The 15,009-nt window shown below is 46.7% G+C and overlaps 1 protein-coding gene across 1 annotated transcript in view; it reads left to right on the plus strand.

Moving 5' to 3' along the window:
• LITAF (lipopolysaccharide induced TNF factor) overlaps positions 1–14,139 on the plus strand; it is a 36,785-nt gene extending 22,646 nt beyond the window's left edge. The window contains exons 2-4 of the mRNA XM_068967558.1: positions 3,243–3,467; positions 7,062–7,218; positions 11,232–14,139. Of these exons, the coding sequence (XP_068823659.1) occupies positions 3,248–3,467; positions 7,062–7,218; positions 11,232–11,340 (486 nt within the window). The 5' untranslated portion in view covers positions 3,243–3,247 and the 3' untranslated portion in view covers positions 11,341–14,139. The remainder of the gene's footprint in view (positions 1–3,242; positions 3,468–7,061; positions 7,219–11,231) is intronic.
• The last annotated feature ends 870 nt before the right edge of the window (positions 14,140–15,009 follow it).

The following is a 15,009-nucleotide window of genomic DNA, read 5'->3' on the forward strand; positions in this document are numbered from 1 at the left end:
ACATCCAGGGTGTATTTTTACATTTACATCACATCCCAAATTGGATGCTAAAATTTTATCAGAAACATTTGATCTTGATTCAGAGTTCCTTCAGTTTGCTGTTGAAAAAGTAGATTCGCATACCCAAGGCATCCCAGACTTACGTAAAAGTGTTCTGATGAATGGATTGTGTATCCTTTTGTTGTTATTGCTGTTGTTCTGACTTCGCTGCACAGCTTGTGGGAATCTTAGTTCCCCAACTAGGGGTTAAAGCTGGGCTGTCAGCAGTGAAAGTGTAGAGAGTCCTAACTGCTGGACTTCCAGGGAGTTCCCTGTATCCTACTTCGATTTTCTTTTTTTAAGGTTTATTTAGTTTTTGGATGTTCTGGCTCTTCGTTGCTGTGTGCAGGCTTTCTCTAGCTGTGGTGAACAAGGGCTACTCTTCATGGCGTGCACGGGCTTCTCATTGCAGCGGCTTCTCTTGTGGAGCACGGGCTGTAGGCGCGAGGGCTTCAGTAACTGCGGCTCCCAGACTCTAGAGCGCAGGCTCAGCAGTTGAGGCCCACGGGCGTACTTGCTCCGAGGCATGTGGGATCCTCCCAGATCAGGGATCGAACCTGTTTCTCCTGCGTTGGCAGGCTGATTCTTTACTACCGAGCCTCCAGGGAACACCACCACCACCCACCCCACTCCCATATTCTATCTTCAATTTAAATCACTTAAATATAATTTAGCCATTCTGTTCCTCGGTCACATTTCAAGTGTTCAGCCAGCCTTGTGTGGTTGCTGGCGACCGTAATGGACAGCCCAGATAGAGACCATTTCCCCCATTCCAGAAAGTTCCCTTGCACAGTCCAGGCTTATAGAATAAGGTCCAAACATCTCCATAGGACTTTCAAAATTTTCTAGAACCCAGCCCCGACCTGTCTGGCTTTACTGATTGATTTTTCTGCACGTTTATTTTCCCATGCCTCTCTTTCCACTTTGAAAGCCCTTTCATCTCTTCCCCCAGAGAAATCTCCTCTTGCGGGCTGGGCTGAAAGCAGAGTGTCCTTGAAGGAGTCTCCCCCTTTCCCTGCGGCAGAATGAATGCTTGCCTCTGCTTCCCACGGGTTCTAGAAGAAGAGGCAGGGTGCGTGGGAAGCAGCGCCGGGCCAGCCAAGCCCCCGGCCCGTGGCTCACCGCCCTCAGAGCTTGGGGCCTCGTTTCTCCTGAGACAGGTTTGAATGGATCATCTAACGCAGCCTTAGCCCTTCCCCGCTGGAAAGCAGAACCAGACAAAGGACGGCACTGTGTCCTTCTCCAGCCGCCCCGGGGGCGGCCGAGAATGGGACCACAGACAGGAACACGCCCCGGGTCCAGGCCATGTAATTCTAGGCAGGCATCAGCTCTGCGGGAAAAAAAAAAAAGACTTTTCTTTGCCCTCACTAAAGGAAAAATGTGCTCTGATTCTCGTCTGCCAAAACGTGAACTGCTTGGTGTGTGTGTGCCTGTGTGTTTACTTTTTAAAAAAACTATAACATATTGGAGAAGGAAATGGCAACCCACTCCAGTATTCTTGCTTGGGAAATCCTATGGACTGAGGAGCTTGGCAGGCTGCAGTCCATGGGGTTGCAAAAGAGTCCGACACGACTTAGTGACTAAAACAACAGCAACAACATACCATATTAAAGAATATTTTTCCTATTACTTAGGTTATCATTTGTCATCAGATATATTAAAAGCTACAAATACTCCCCAGAATAAATTAATGAATGCATGATAAGAAGTAAAATAAAAACCTCTAACACATATACAAAGAAGGGCACATAATTGTACCACTCTAGTTTTCACAAAGTGGACATTTCCTATGCAACCACCCCAGATGAAGAAAGAGAACATGACTTACCCCCTTCCCCTGCTTCTAGACTCCACTTCCCCTTCCCAAATTAATCACTTTCTTGACTTCTAGCCCCAAGGTTCCTTTCTGGACTGCAGGTATCTAGCATTACATGGTCGGAGAAGGCAATGGCACCCCACTCCAGTACTCTTGCCTGAAAAATCCATGGATGGAGGAGCCTAGTAGGCTGCAGTCCATGGGGTCGCTAAGAGTCGGACACGACTTCACTTTCACTTTCACTTTTCACTTTCATGCATTGGAGAAGGAAATGGCAACCCACTCCGCTGTTCTTGCCTGGAGAATCCCAGGGACAGGGGAGCCTGGTGGGCTGCTGTCTATGGGGTCGCACAGAGTCGGACACAACGGAAGCGACTTAGCAGCAGCAGCAGCAGCAGCAGCATTACATGGTATGCATTTCTTGGCATCTGGCTTGTTTTGCTTTCCTTTTGCCATAGTTTGTAGTTGGGTTTTGAAGGCCTTTGTGTTTTCCATCCCCTGAAACACTGGTAAAAGTTGCAGCGGTTAATGAAAGAAAGCAACAAAAGAAAAAACATTAGCTGTGAAAGGTTGTGGTTAGGTGATGGTTTCAAGTGTGAAAAAGCTTCTGCTCACATTTGGCTGATGTTTGCCTTGGGGATTTTTTTTTTCTCTCTCTCTTTTTTCCCCATAATTTAATTTACTTTTGTCTTTGTTGCAGCTCAGGATTTTCTCTAGTTGTGGCGATGGGGAGAGGGCAGTGGGCTACTCTCTAGTCGCGGTACATGGGCTTCTCTTGTTGCAGAGCGCAGGCTCAGGGGCCTGTGGGCTTCAGTGGTTGCAGCGCGCAAGGTCTAGAGCACAGGCTCAATAGTTGTGGTGCATGGGCCTTGTTGCTCCGAGGCATGTGGGATCTTCCTGTTTTAGGCAGATTCTTTACCCCTGAGCCACCAGGGAAGCTCCTGCCCTGGGAAATTTCTAGGTTTGGGTGATTTTTCTCTTGTCATTATCTACCTTTTATTTATTTAAATGAAAATGCAAAGAATGTGCAATACCCAAGGCAATCTTTTTGTTTTCGGTTAGCATGTGGGATCTTAGTTCCCTGACCAGGGATTGAACACGTGCCCCCTGCAGCAGAAGTGCAGAGTCTTAACCCCTGGACCACCAGGGAAGTGCTCTACCTTTTAGCTTTACGTAGGGAATCTCTTGTTAAGGTGGTCCTTCCTGGGTCTGGAAGGGCTGATGGTCATTCCCTTTGTGGCTTTTGAACAAGGCTGGATACTGGTCATTTCCTGATCATCTGTTTATCAGGAAGAAAATGAAAGACTGAGCGTGGAAATGAAGAGAGTGGACGGGGGCGGGGATATCCATGGAGTTGCTGATCTGGTGTCTTCTGGTTTTGCTTTAGGTAAAATGTCTGTTCCAGGATCCTACCAGGCAGCCGCTGGGCCCTCCTCGGTGCCAACCGCGCCCCCATCCTATGAAGAGACGGTGGCCGTCAACAGTTACTACCCCACGCCTCCAGCACCCACGCCTGGGCCGAACACGGGGCTCATGACGGGCCCGGATGGGAAGGGGATGAACCCACCTGCCTATTACACCCAGCCAGTGCCTGTCCCCAATGCCAATGCAAGTACGTACGTACAACTTCCCGGCCCCTTTCCCTTCCACTGCAGAGGGCACAGGTTCGATCCCTGGTCGGGGAACTAAGATCCCACATGCCACTTGGTACAGCCAAAAAATAAATTAATTGGAATCCACCTGCAATGCAGGAGACCCAGGTTCAATCCCTGGGTGGGGAAGATCCCCTGGAGGAGAGAATGGCAACCCACTCCAGTATTCTTGCCTGGAGAATTCCATGGACAGAGGAGCCTAGTGGGCTACCATCCATGGGGTCATAGTCAGACATGAGTGACTACCACTTTCACTTTCAAATTGACAAAAATAATTTTTTTTTTTAAAGGAGAGCCACCAAAGCGACTCTGCCGAAGTCTAGGCAGTCAGTCCAGCTCTCCCTGTTCTGAAATTTCACATCTGGTCTTGGGTTCCATATCAGGGAGGCTCTTGACTTTTCCATAATATAAGGCATGGTTCGTGAGCTTTCCCAAGTTGGACATCAGCCAGTCCTCTGGTGTTCATCACAGGGGGATGACCGACTATCCCAGAAAAATGTAGGAATGGGAGCTTGATTTGGGAGGCTTTCGCCCTTGCTGCTGAGGTTTGTCTGGAGAACTCCTGCCCCGAGGCTAGGGCTGGAATAGGAGAAGGAGAGAATGCAGTGGTGATCGAGGAATGGGTGGGCTACAGCCCACCCCCAGCTCATCATGAGTGCAGCCCATTCCCCTGCCTTCCAGCACTTTCTTCATGACCTTTCCCTTTGTTACTTCTTGCTGCTCAGGTATGTTGCTGATTCAGTGTCATAAGCAGCTCAGAGAGTGGATCCAGGCATCAGGCTGCCTGGGTTCGTCAGCCTCCTTGTGCCTCAGTTTTCTCCATCTGTAAAATGGGGCTCATCAAGTACCTACAACTGAGGACTGTTAAGGGTAAATAAATCTCTATGAATAATCCTGGGATAAACACAAACTGTCATTGGGGGCCTTCCCTCATGGTCCAGTGCTTAAGACTCTGTGCTCCCAGTACCAGGGATTCAGGTTTGATTCCTGGTCAGGGAACTAAGGTCTCACATGTTGCATTGCCAAAAGATAAAAAAAAGTCGTGGTGAAGTGACTTTGCTCCAAATGGAAGATGACAAGGCTTTAGACTATTTTATAGATCCTACTCTGATCAATAAGTAACTCATTCTTGCAGCCCCAAAAAACTTACTAAAATTTACGTTAGTGCAATATTGTGCTTTAATACTGCTCCTCTGCCAACAAAGGTCCGTCTAGTCAAGGCTATGGTTTTTCCAGTAGTCATGTATGGATGTGAAAGTTGGACTGTGAAGAAATCTGAGCACCAAAGAATTGATGCTTTTGAACTGTGGTGTTGGAGAAGACTCTTGAGAGTCCCTTGGACTGCAAGGAGATCCAACCAGTCCATTTTAAAGGAGATCAGTCCTGGGTGTTCTTTGGAAGGACTGATGCTGAAGCTGAAACTCCAATACTTTGGCCACCTCATGCGAAGAACTGACTCATTGGAAAAGACCCTGATGCTGGGAGGGATTGGGGGCAGAAGGAGAAGGGGACGACAGGATGAGATGGCTGGATGGCATCAACCGACTCGATGGACATGAGTTTGGGTGAACTCCGGGAGTTGGTGATGGACAGGGAGGCCTGGCGTGCTGAGATTCATGGGGTCACAAAGAGTCAGACACGACTGAGCGACTGAACTGAACTGAACTGAACAGCTCCTCTGCAGGGGATGGTGTGTGTGCAGGAGCTTTCTATTAATAGGTCTTTCTAGGAATAGTAAGTCTGGTTAGCTCTGGGTGGTAATGTCCCCTAATACAAAGATCACAGAAATGGCATTTCAACAGCATAAAAAAGAACAGAAGGAAGTTACTTTGACAGAACTATGAGCTTCAACAACTTGGCCAAAAATCAAAAAGAACACACTAAGCCCTGAGGGCTTTGTGATTTACGTCACCCTCGGTGCTCTTCTGATGCTTGTGGATGTTGTCCACATCGTTTTCTCTTTTTAGCATGATGTCACATACCCATTGCGTGTATCAACATGGTCCTCCGACTTTAAAGAACTGGGTCAGTATTCCCTGGCTTGGTAAATGCCAGCCTTATCTCTGACCCTTGGAGCTAGTTAAGGAGCCCATGTGAAATGAAGGCTTGTGTATGGAGGATTCACGGTGTACCAGCACTGGATGAGGTTCTTTACCATCTTTGTCCCATTTAATCCTAGCAACGGCTCTTATTACATTTTCTCAATAACAGCTTTATTGAGATAGAATTCCCATATCATAAAGTTCACTCTTTTAAAGTATACAGTTCAGTGGTTTTAGCATATTCACAGAGCTGTGCAATCGTCAGCACTCATTCCAGAATGTTTCCATCACCCCAGAAAGAAACCCCACTCCAATTAGCAGTCACCCCCTCAACCTCCCTTCTCCTAACCCCTGGCAACCACTAATCTATGGATGAAGAAAATTGAGGCCAAAACCCATCACATCACTGTTTCTGAAATTACCATGTGCAGACCACCTTCAAAGAACCACTGAAAAGCTTAAAAATTGGTTTGGGGACCCTGCCCCAGACCTGCTGAATCAGACTCTCTTGAGGGCCGGGCCCAGGAATCTGCATTCTGTTAGCTCCCCACTTGAGTCCAGAGACAGTCGAGTTTGAAGCCTGGTGGAGCTGGGCCTAGTCTCCCCAGAAACAGAGTCCCCCCCACCCCATCTTGTGTGTGGAGCTTTCAAGAGCCCCTCAAATGAAAATTCTGAAAGTCTGCCACTGTTTTCTCTTTTTCCCTTTTTGTCATCTTTCTCCTTCTAACCTGGTCCCCAATTTATTTTGGTAAAATAAACATAAAGTTGATTGCCTGAAGCATTTCAGTGGCATTAAATATGTTTCTAGTTTTGTGCAATCCCTACCACCTCACATCTCTGGAACTCTTTACATTTTACCAAACAAACTCTATACGCATTAAATGGCTGCTCTAATCCCTCTTATCCCCCAGCCCTGGCACCTACCAGTACACTTTTTTTTTTTTTTAATGTGGACCATTTAAAAAACCTTTATTGAATTCGTTACAATATTGCTTCTGTTTTATGTTTTGATTGTTTGGCCTCAAGGCATGTGAGATCTTCGTGCCCATGTGAGATCTTCGCTCCCTGACCAGGGATCGAACCTGCCCCCCCTGCATTGGAAGGCAAAGTCTTAACCACTGGACTGCCAGGGCCCCATTCTTTTTATCTCTGTGAATTCGGCTACTCTAGTTGGCTCCAATATGTGTACTGATACGGTATTGGTCTTTTTGTGACTGGCTTGTTTCACTTAGCCTGATGCCCTCAAGGTCCAACCACATTGTAAAACGTATCAGTATATCCTTCCTTTTTTAAGGCTGAGTAATATTCCATTGAATGAATGGACCACATTTTGTTCATCCAGTCATTCACGGATGGACATTAGGGTCCCTTCTACGTCTTGGTTCTTGTGAACAGTGCTGCCCTGAGCACGGATGTGCAGGTATCTGTCGAGACCCTGCCCCTCTTGGTCTGCACTAAACGGGCGTCTCCCTCGTTTCCTGATTGGCCGCTTTGCTCTGTCCCTCCCCTCAGTTGCCGTGCAGACAGTCTACGTGCAGCAGCCCGTCTCCTTTTATGACCGCCCGGTCCAGATGTGTTGCCCTTCCTGCAACAAGATGATTGTGACGCAGCTGTCGTACAATGCGGGCGCCCTCACCTGGCTCTCCTGTGGGAGCCTGTGCCTGCTGGGGTAAGTCGGGTCCGCTCAGACCCTGAGCGCTGCCGGATTCCTCTCCTCCAGGCTTTCTTCTCTGTTTCGCGGTGTGCCCTGTAGAATGTTGAGCTCGCATCTCTGGTCTCTCCCCACTGGATGCCAGTAGCTCTCCTGCCCCCGTTGTTACAACCCAGAAATTGTGCCCAGTTGAGGACTCCTGCCCTCGATCGTATCAGCACCTAGAGGTTGCTCACCCGTCATTTGTTCTCAGACCCCTCCGGGCATGTCGGGACAAGCGAGGTAGCTGGGTGCATCTGTGTAGGACGATACCCTTGGGGATTTCTTTTTCTTCTAGAATTTCATGACCTAAGTAATAATGTTTGTTTGATTCGGAGAGAAGCTTTAAACAATGTGTACATTAAAATACTTTATAGTCGTCTCTTCAAAACTTCTTATCCTTTTATGACCCCCAGTAGTTTTCTGTTATCGCCACAAGGGGAGTGTGTAAATATTTATGTCTGAACCAAGGGTATTATGTTGAAAGAGATAATACTTTATGTTCTGGGAGAAATTTGAGGAAGCACCACATAATTTTTTTTTTCCCCCTCAAACAAAGGCAGGCAACCTCCGTACTCCTGGTTGTGTGAGTCACTCGGCAAACCTCAGGCGCTCAGTTTTCTTCCTTGAAGGAAGCGGGGTTTGCATGTTTCTTTTCAGAAGCCTTGCTTGGCTGTTTCCTCATTTTCTGCTTGTGACCTAAAAAAGAGAAGGAGTGATAGTTCTCTTCCTAATTTCAAAGAGAGGCTCAAAGCCCCTAAGAGCTTAGTTGACTTCCTTGAGGACTTGCATACAGTGGGGAAGAAAGGATGCTGAAAATGGGACACAGAAGTTCATCATCTTTTGGACATTCCTGTTGAAACTGACTTTATCTTTGAAATCAGGGGAGGACAAATGGAAAAGTTTATCCCATGTCGGCCCCTGGCTTTCGAATGGAGGCAGCTTTTTCTGTCCCTTCCTTTTTCTTCCTTATGTGCAGTGGCGTGTTCTCAGGTCCTGCTTCTCTCTGCTGTGTGGCTGTGGGCAGGTGACTTCATCTCCTGTGCTCCGGTTTCCTCGCCTGTAAACTGAGAGTGCTAATGCCTCCCTTGGGGGCGGCGGGGTTTGTTGAGGATAAAGTTGGCGAGTGTGTGTGCATTGCCCCTTGGAGCCAGAGGTTAGGCTTATCTCTAAACGCTGACCTTATGTGAACCCAGGTAAGCTTAGGCAATAGGAAATTCCATTTATGAGATTGTTTCCTCATCGGGTTATTTCCGGATCCTGCTTTATATAAATCAGCGCCTTCCTGTAAAATGCTGTTGTTTGTGTGTTTTTTTTAAACTGTGTTTTTGGCCAACTTTGGTTATAAGGCTGTGGGGTGTCTTCTGACACCAGCCAGTGCTCCAGCACCAGGTGGGTGTCCAGTGATTCCATTCAGTTCAGACACTAAGGACCTGGAGTCAGTACAGACCCCCACAGCTTAAAGGTTCAGTCCCATAGCCGGCCCCCCACTTCAGATGCCACTCAAAAGTCCTGGATCCCCGGGCCTTTGGACCAATCAGGGATCCTGCTAGTTGCTCCTCAGGTTTGATAATATGCTAGAATGGTTCACAGAACTCAGAATGGCACTTCACTTGCATTTACCGGTTTATTATACAGGAGATAAATGGACAGCCAGATGAGGGGGTAACAGGGAGAGGTCCAGATGGGTCCTGAGCGCTTCTGTCCCTGTGGAGCTGGGATGCAGCCACCTTCTGGGGACATAAATGTGTCCACCAACCCAGAAGCTCTCTAAATACAGTTGCTCAAGAGCTTTTATAACCTAGTCCTCGGCCCCTCACCCCTCAACCCCCATTCCACCCCAGAGGTCTGTGGTTGGGGCTGAGAGTTTTAAGCCTCTAGTGACTTGGTCTTTCTGGTGACCAGCCCATCCTGAGCCTGTCTGGGGACCGACCGCAGACACCCTCCTTAGCATACACTCCCGGTGTGATGGAAAGCGATTCCTTGTGAATATGAAGATGCAACTCCGTCACTCCGGAAATTCCAAGAGTCCTGGAGCTCTGTGCCAGGAATCAGAGACAAAGACTGCGTGTTTTTCTTCTTGCACCTCAGGCTGTAGGGAGGTCCTTCCTGTGTGTGCCGATGATGGCTTATGTAGGTTAAAGGACATAATTTGTGGGACTTTATTTGGTTGCTACTGTGAGAAGCAGCTTCTCCGTATGGAAAAGCGATCAGTTCAAGACAAGAGTCGGCAAACTACAGCCCAGGGGCCAAATCCAGCCCCTTGTAAGTTTTATTGGAACATGTCACGCCCTTTATGAACAGATTATCTGTGGCCACTTTCACGCTTCAGCAACAGAATAAGACCCGTGTAGCCTGAAACACGTACTCCCTGGCCCTTTGTAAGAGAAGTTCGCTGATTGCAATCTAAGACTTTGAAAGATGCCCCAGTGACCGAAGAGTTGATAATATGCCCAGGACTGTCTGTCTGTTGTGACAGCCTTGGCGAGAGTTGGAGCTGCCATAACAAATTACCATAAACCCGTTGGCTCCAGACGAAAGGAATTGTTTTCTCTCACCATTCTGGAAGGTTCCCAGGTGGCACTAGTGGTAAAGAACCCACCTGCCAATGCCAGCAGAGAAGGCAATGGCACCCCACTCCAGTATTCTTGCCTGGAAAATCCCATGGACAGAGGAGCCTGGAAGGCTGCAGTCCATGGGGTCGCTAAGAGTTGGACACGACTGAGCGACTTCACTTTCACTTTCATGCATTGGAGAAGGAGGTGGCAACCCACACCAGTGTTCTTGCCTGGAGAATCCCAGGGACGAGGGAGCCTGGGGGGCTGCCGTCTCTGGGGTCACACAGAGTTGGATACAACTGAAGTGACTTAGCAGCAGCAGGAGCCAATGCCAGAGATGTAAGAGACGTGGGTTCGATCCCTGGATCGGGAAGATCCCCTAGAGGAGGGCATGGCAACCCACTCCAGTATTTTTGCTTGGAGAATCCCATGGACAGAGGAGCCTGGTAGGCTACAGCCCTTAGGGTCTCATACAGTCGGACCTGACTGAAGGGACTTAGCGTTCTGGAAGCCAGAAGTCCAAAATCAAGACACCATGCTCCTTGGGAAGACTCTAAGGGCAGAATCTATCCTTGCCTCTTCCAGCTTCTGGAAGTCCAGGTGTTCTTGGCTGTGGCTGTGTCTCTCTCGTCTCTGTCTCTGTCTTTCCATGGGCTTTGTCTCTCTCTGTCTTTCTTTCTTCTTTTGAGTGTTTAGTATGATAGAGTTTTCTTATTAGTTAATTTTATTTTTGGCTGCACTGGGTCTTTGTTGCTGCGCACAGGCTTTCCCTAGTTGCAGCGAGCGAGGGCTGCTGCTTCATTGTGACTCTCAGGCTTCTCCTTGTGGTGGCTTCTCTTTGCGGAGCACTGGCTCTAGGCGCGTGGGCTTAGTCGCCCCGCGGCACATGGAAATCTTCGCCTGACCAGAGATGGAACCCGTGTCCCCTGCATTGGCAGGCAGATTCTTATCCACTGCATCACCAGGGAAGTCTCACCTCTCTGTATGTCTATGTGTCCTCTTCTCTTATCAGGACCCCAGTCATTGAGTTTAAGGAGCCCACCCCACATAATTGGGGAAGATCCTATCTTGAGATCCTTAATTACATCTGCAAAGACCCGTTTTTCAAATAAGATCACATTCATATGTTCCAGGGGTTAGGACTCTGACATATCTTCCCAGGGGGTTCAGTGGTAAGGAATCCCCCTGCCAATGCAAGGGACCCAGGAGACACGGGTTTGATCCCTGAGTCAGGAAGATCCCCTGGAGGAGGGCATGGCAACCCGCTCCAATATTCTTGCCTGGACGGTCCCATGGCCAGAGAAGCCTGGTGGGCTACAGTCCATGGGGTCGCAGAGTCGGACACAGCTTGAGCACTCACGCATGTATCTGTTTGATGGCTGCCATCCAGATCACAGTAACACGCTGTGTGTGTGTGTGGCCTTTTTGTTCCAGGTGCATCGCAGGCTGCTGCTTCATCCCTTTCTGTGTGGACGCCCTGCAGGACGTGGACCACCACTGTCCCAACTGCAAAGCTCTCCTGGGCACCTACAAGCATTTGTAGGACTCGGCCAGACCTGGAGGGAGCCGTGTGCTGCAGGAAGGCCTCTCCGACTCTTCACCCAGCCCCTCTGCTCCTGGAGAAGGCTCTATCTTGGTGGTCTCGTGTCTCCAGGGGCTCCACCTTCGTGTCTTCTTTTGGGGGGGAAAATATCGCAAAAATCACACACCTCCAAACCCCAGAAATGACTGCTCGGAGTCGTGCACAGACATGCAAAGACATTCTCCTTGAGTGCTGGGTCCAGGGTTTTCTGTCTCCCTCCTCCCCTGACCGTGACCCCAAGTCATTCCATCTTACTGAGATCGTTGTCCCGTCTGAGTATCTTCTGGTGATTTGCCACTGGCTGGCTTCTTTTCTTGCTTCAGTGGGCCTTTCTGTCAGTGGTTTCCAAATCAGAAGCCCCAGACTGCCTTATTTTTGAAACTGTTCTGGCCCCAGTACGGCTAAACCAACCTTTAGTGCCTACCACCATAGCCATCTGTTTCCACTTCTGATGACAAAAACCTTATAGGCTAAGGGCTTGGCTCTCAGATTCTTTAGCTGCAGGCTTTTAAATAGCACATGAATTCACTTTAATTTCTTAATTTGTCTCTGAGTACAAGCAGGGGTTATTCACACCCACATAGCCATGAGGTCATAAACGCAGGCTAGAAATAGAAGGCTGGATCTTATCACTAATCTGCCTCCTTGGGACCAGATCCTCAGCCACTTTCCACGAAGGGCTTTTTTCTGGTAGAGTGACTGTTTTTTATATTAACACTTTTGTGACCTTCTTTTGGTCTTAAACACCTTTGAGCATAATTTTGAAAGAAGAGACTTATGGAACCATTTTCTGTAACCAAATGACTGGTATCATTTTCCTATTTACCAGCGCACACTCACTTTTTTTTTTCTTTTTTTGCCTTAACAGGAAAAGTAATGGATAATTTCATCCACTGTCTTTTCTTGGGTTTAGTGTGGTTCCTAGAAACCTCTATAATGGAACTCATTAAAGTTGGGCCCTTTTGGGGTTCCCATTGGATGTTTGGAAAGACAAAGCACGTTTGAGCACGTCTGGGTACCATGGTGCTGAAAAGCGTGGGGACCCGACTGTTTCAAAGGCATCTGAATTCTGGATTTTATTTTTCAGAAATACAGTTTGTATAACATCGAAAGACATGATTCCTAGGACTGAAGCAGCAAGCTAGAGTTCTCAGTTTGCTGCTGTGTCATCTTTGAAATCAAGACAAAGCCAGGCTCGAATTTCAAGAGTCCCCGTTTTGATAATGAATAGGCACAAGGAATGCATATGAATAATACTCTGTAGAAATCAAAACCTAGACATTGATCAAAAATCTGTATATTGGGTGAAAATTATAGTCATAACCCATTGATTCATTTAATGTTTTGAAACTTCCAGGAATTATTTTTACAATGACTATAGATATACTTCATAGTACTTTGTTCTCTGCTTTTCAAAAATAAAGTCTTTGGTTCACTCCGTGAACTATTTATCAATTCTTGCCATGTGAAGAAAGGTCTTATGTTGTGTTTCCAGCTGTTGTTAACAAAGAGCCTTTATTTGTTCCATAATAGTACAAAGTCCTTCATGATAGAAAACTTCAGACTGGATGAATATCCTGCGATGTCAACATGACCGATGGTGAGTTGGGTGGATGGCTAGTGAGTCAGATTTGAACATGAGGTTGTTGGAACCCAGTAAACGTCATCAGTGGCAGCAAGCCGTAGCTTTCAAGTTTTAATAAGATGCACAGAAGGAAGCTGTTCTCATTCATGCTCTGAACAAAACATGCTTTGTTAATTGATTGGGGTAGATGTGAGATGCTAGAAGGAGGGCATTGTAACTTGCCAGGACTATGAATGTCATCCCCTCTTTTCCTACTTGGTGATAAAACTTCATTTTGGAAGGTGACGGTAAATCGTGTCATTGCCGTACGACTTTGTCAATTTAAACCCTAACTTCTGGTTTTGAAAAGTTGCCACTCACCCCAATCACGAGCGTGTATTTTTTTTTTCTCTTGAGAAAATTGGAGGCCATGCATATTTAGCAGTTTTGCTCAGATGGTGGCATATAAATTGTCTCAAACTGTTATCCATTACATATGCAGAGTCTTCAAAATCTTCTAAACAAGAGCCCTATTTCAAGGACTGTAACATATATAGTCTGCAGAACTTGAAAAATAACATCGGATGCCTGGCGCTTGGAGTGTTCAGTAGACATTCCATTTTATTGTTCTAAGTAGAGGCTTATCTGTATATTTTTTACAAAGTGACTATTTTGTGCTGCCCTGTTTGTTGGGGACTTGGGAGTATGTTGGAAGCACTGCATCACATTCAATTGTTGCAAGAGCTTTATTTTATATCTACTTGGACGTCAAAGAAGAATTTGTATGAATTTCAAACCCTGAATGGCTGTATATCTTGTTTGTATACTGTGAGTCCATCCAGGCCTTGTACATGCAAGTTTGGGTTTGTGTCCTATTAACAAAAAGAAATTGGTTTACTGCATCTGTTTTAGCCAGCTTAGAGCACGTGACTCATTCCTGGCCGACCACAGCATTACCCATGAAAATGTTTTCTCTGGGACAACTGGCTCCGCAGTTGCTACCGAGAACACTTCTATGGGGCCCTGAACTATTTATAAAATGTGGCTTCATACACTCACACACAAACTTGGCTTCGGTTTTCTCCCCAGCGACAGCCTCTCGTGTTTGGGATATTAAAATCCTGCTTTGACTTTCTGCGCTCCAAGATCTCTGTGTAGGAGTAAGTGTAGACGTTGGAATTTTACTCACAAAATTCTGATTTGCATTTTGGATCCTATTAAAGTTATCTCCTGTATTTATGACTCAGATGTTGACAATGAGTCGTCTGTTTTTCATGGGTGCACGAGTGAATTGAAAGTAGATCCAGCAAGGGCGATGAAAGAGAGAAACCCGGAGGTTTCTTTTTTTTTTTTCCTAAGTCTGAAGAATGTTAAAGAAACAAGAATCTGAGGCTTGGAAAGACTGGGAAAAAAAAAGAAAAAAGTTCATGGCCAAGTGTATAGTCGAGTGCATTTAACTGTTTTGTGGCTATTCTCTGCAGTTTGAGGAAAAGTGTTCACACATATAAATACCTTAAAAAATTTTTTTTCACCCTTTCAGGTTATTTTTTTAGAGCAGTTTTAGGTTTGTAGTAAAATTGAGCTGAAGATACAGAGATTTCTCTTGTACTCCCTGCCCCATGCATAGCCTCCCCCATTCTCAGCATCCCCCACACTTATTACAATTGATGAACCTACACTGATACGTGATCATCATCCGGCGACCGTCACAGGCATCAGGGTTCACTCTTGCTGTTGTACGTTCTGTGTGTTTGGACAAATGGTGGATGACATGTATCCACCATCTCAGTATTTTACAGAGTGTTTTTATAATACAGAGTATTTTACAGAGTGATTTTACTCCCAAAAACTGTTTCCTGTTCCTGCCTGCCTCCCCTAGCCTCTAGCCACTGTTCTTACTGGCTCTATAGCTTTGCCTCTCCCAGATTGTCGTAGAGCAAACATACACACGGGAATCAGCCTTCTCAGAGTGGCTTTTTTCACTTAAGAGTATGCACTTCAGGTTCTGTACGTCTTCCCATAGCTTGGCAGCTCGTTTCTTTATTATTCAGGTAATATCCCTTCAT

This window comes from Capricornis sumatraensis, chromosome 3 (genome assembly GCF_032405125.1).
Source record: "Capricornis sumatraensis isolate serow.1 chromosome 3, serow.2, whole genome shotgun sequence".
NCBI classification, from domain to species: domain Eukaryota; kingdom Metazoa; phylum Chordata; class Mammalia; order Artiodactyla; family Bovidae; genus Capricornis; species Capricornis sumatraensis.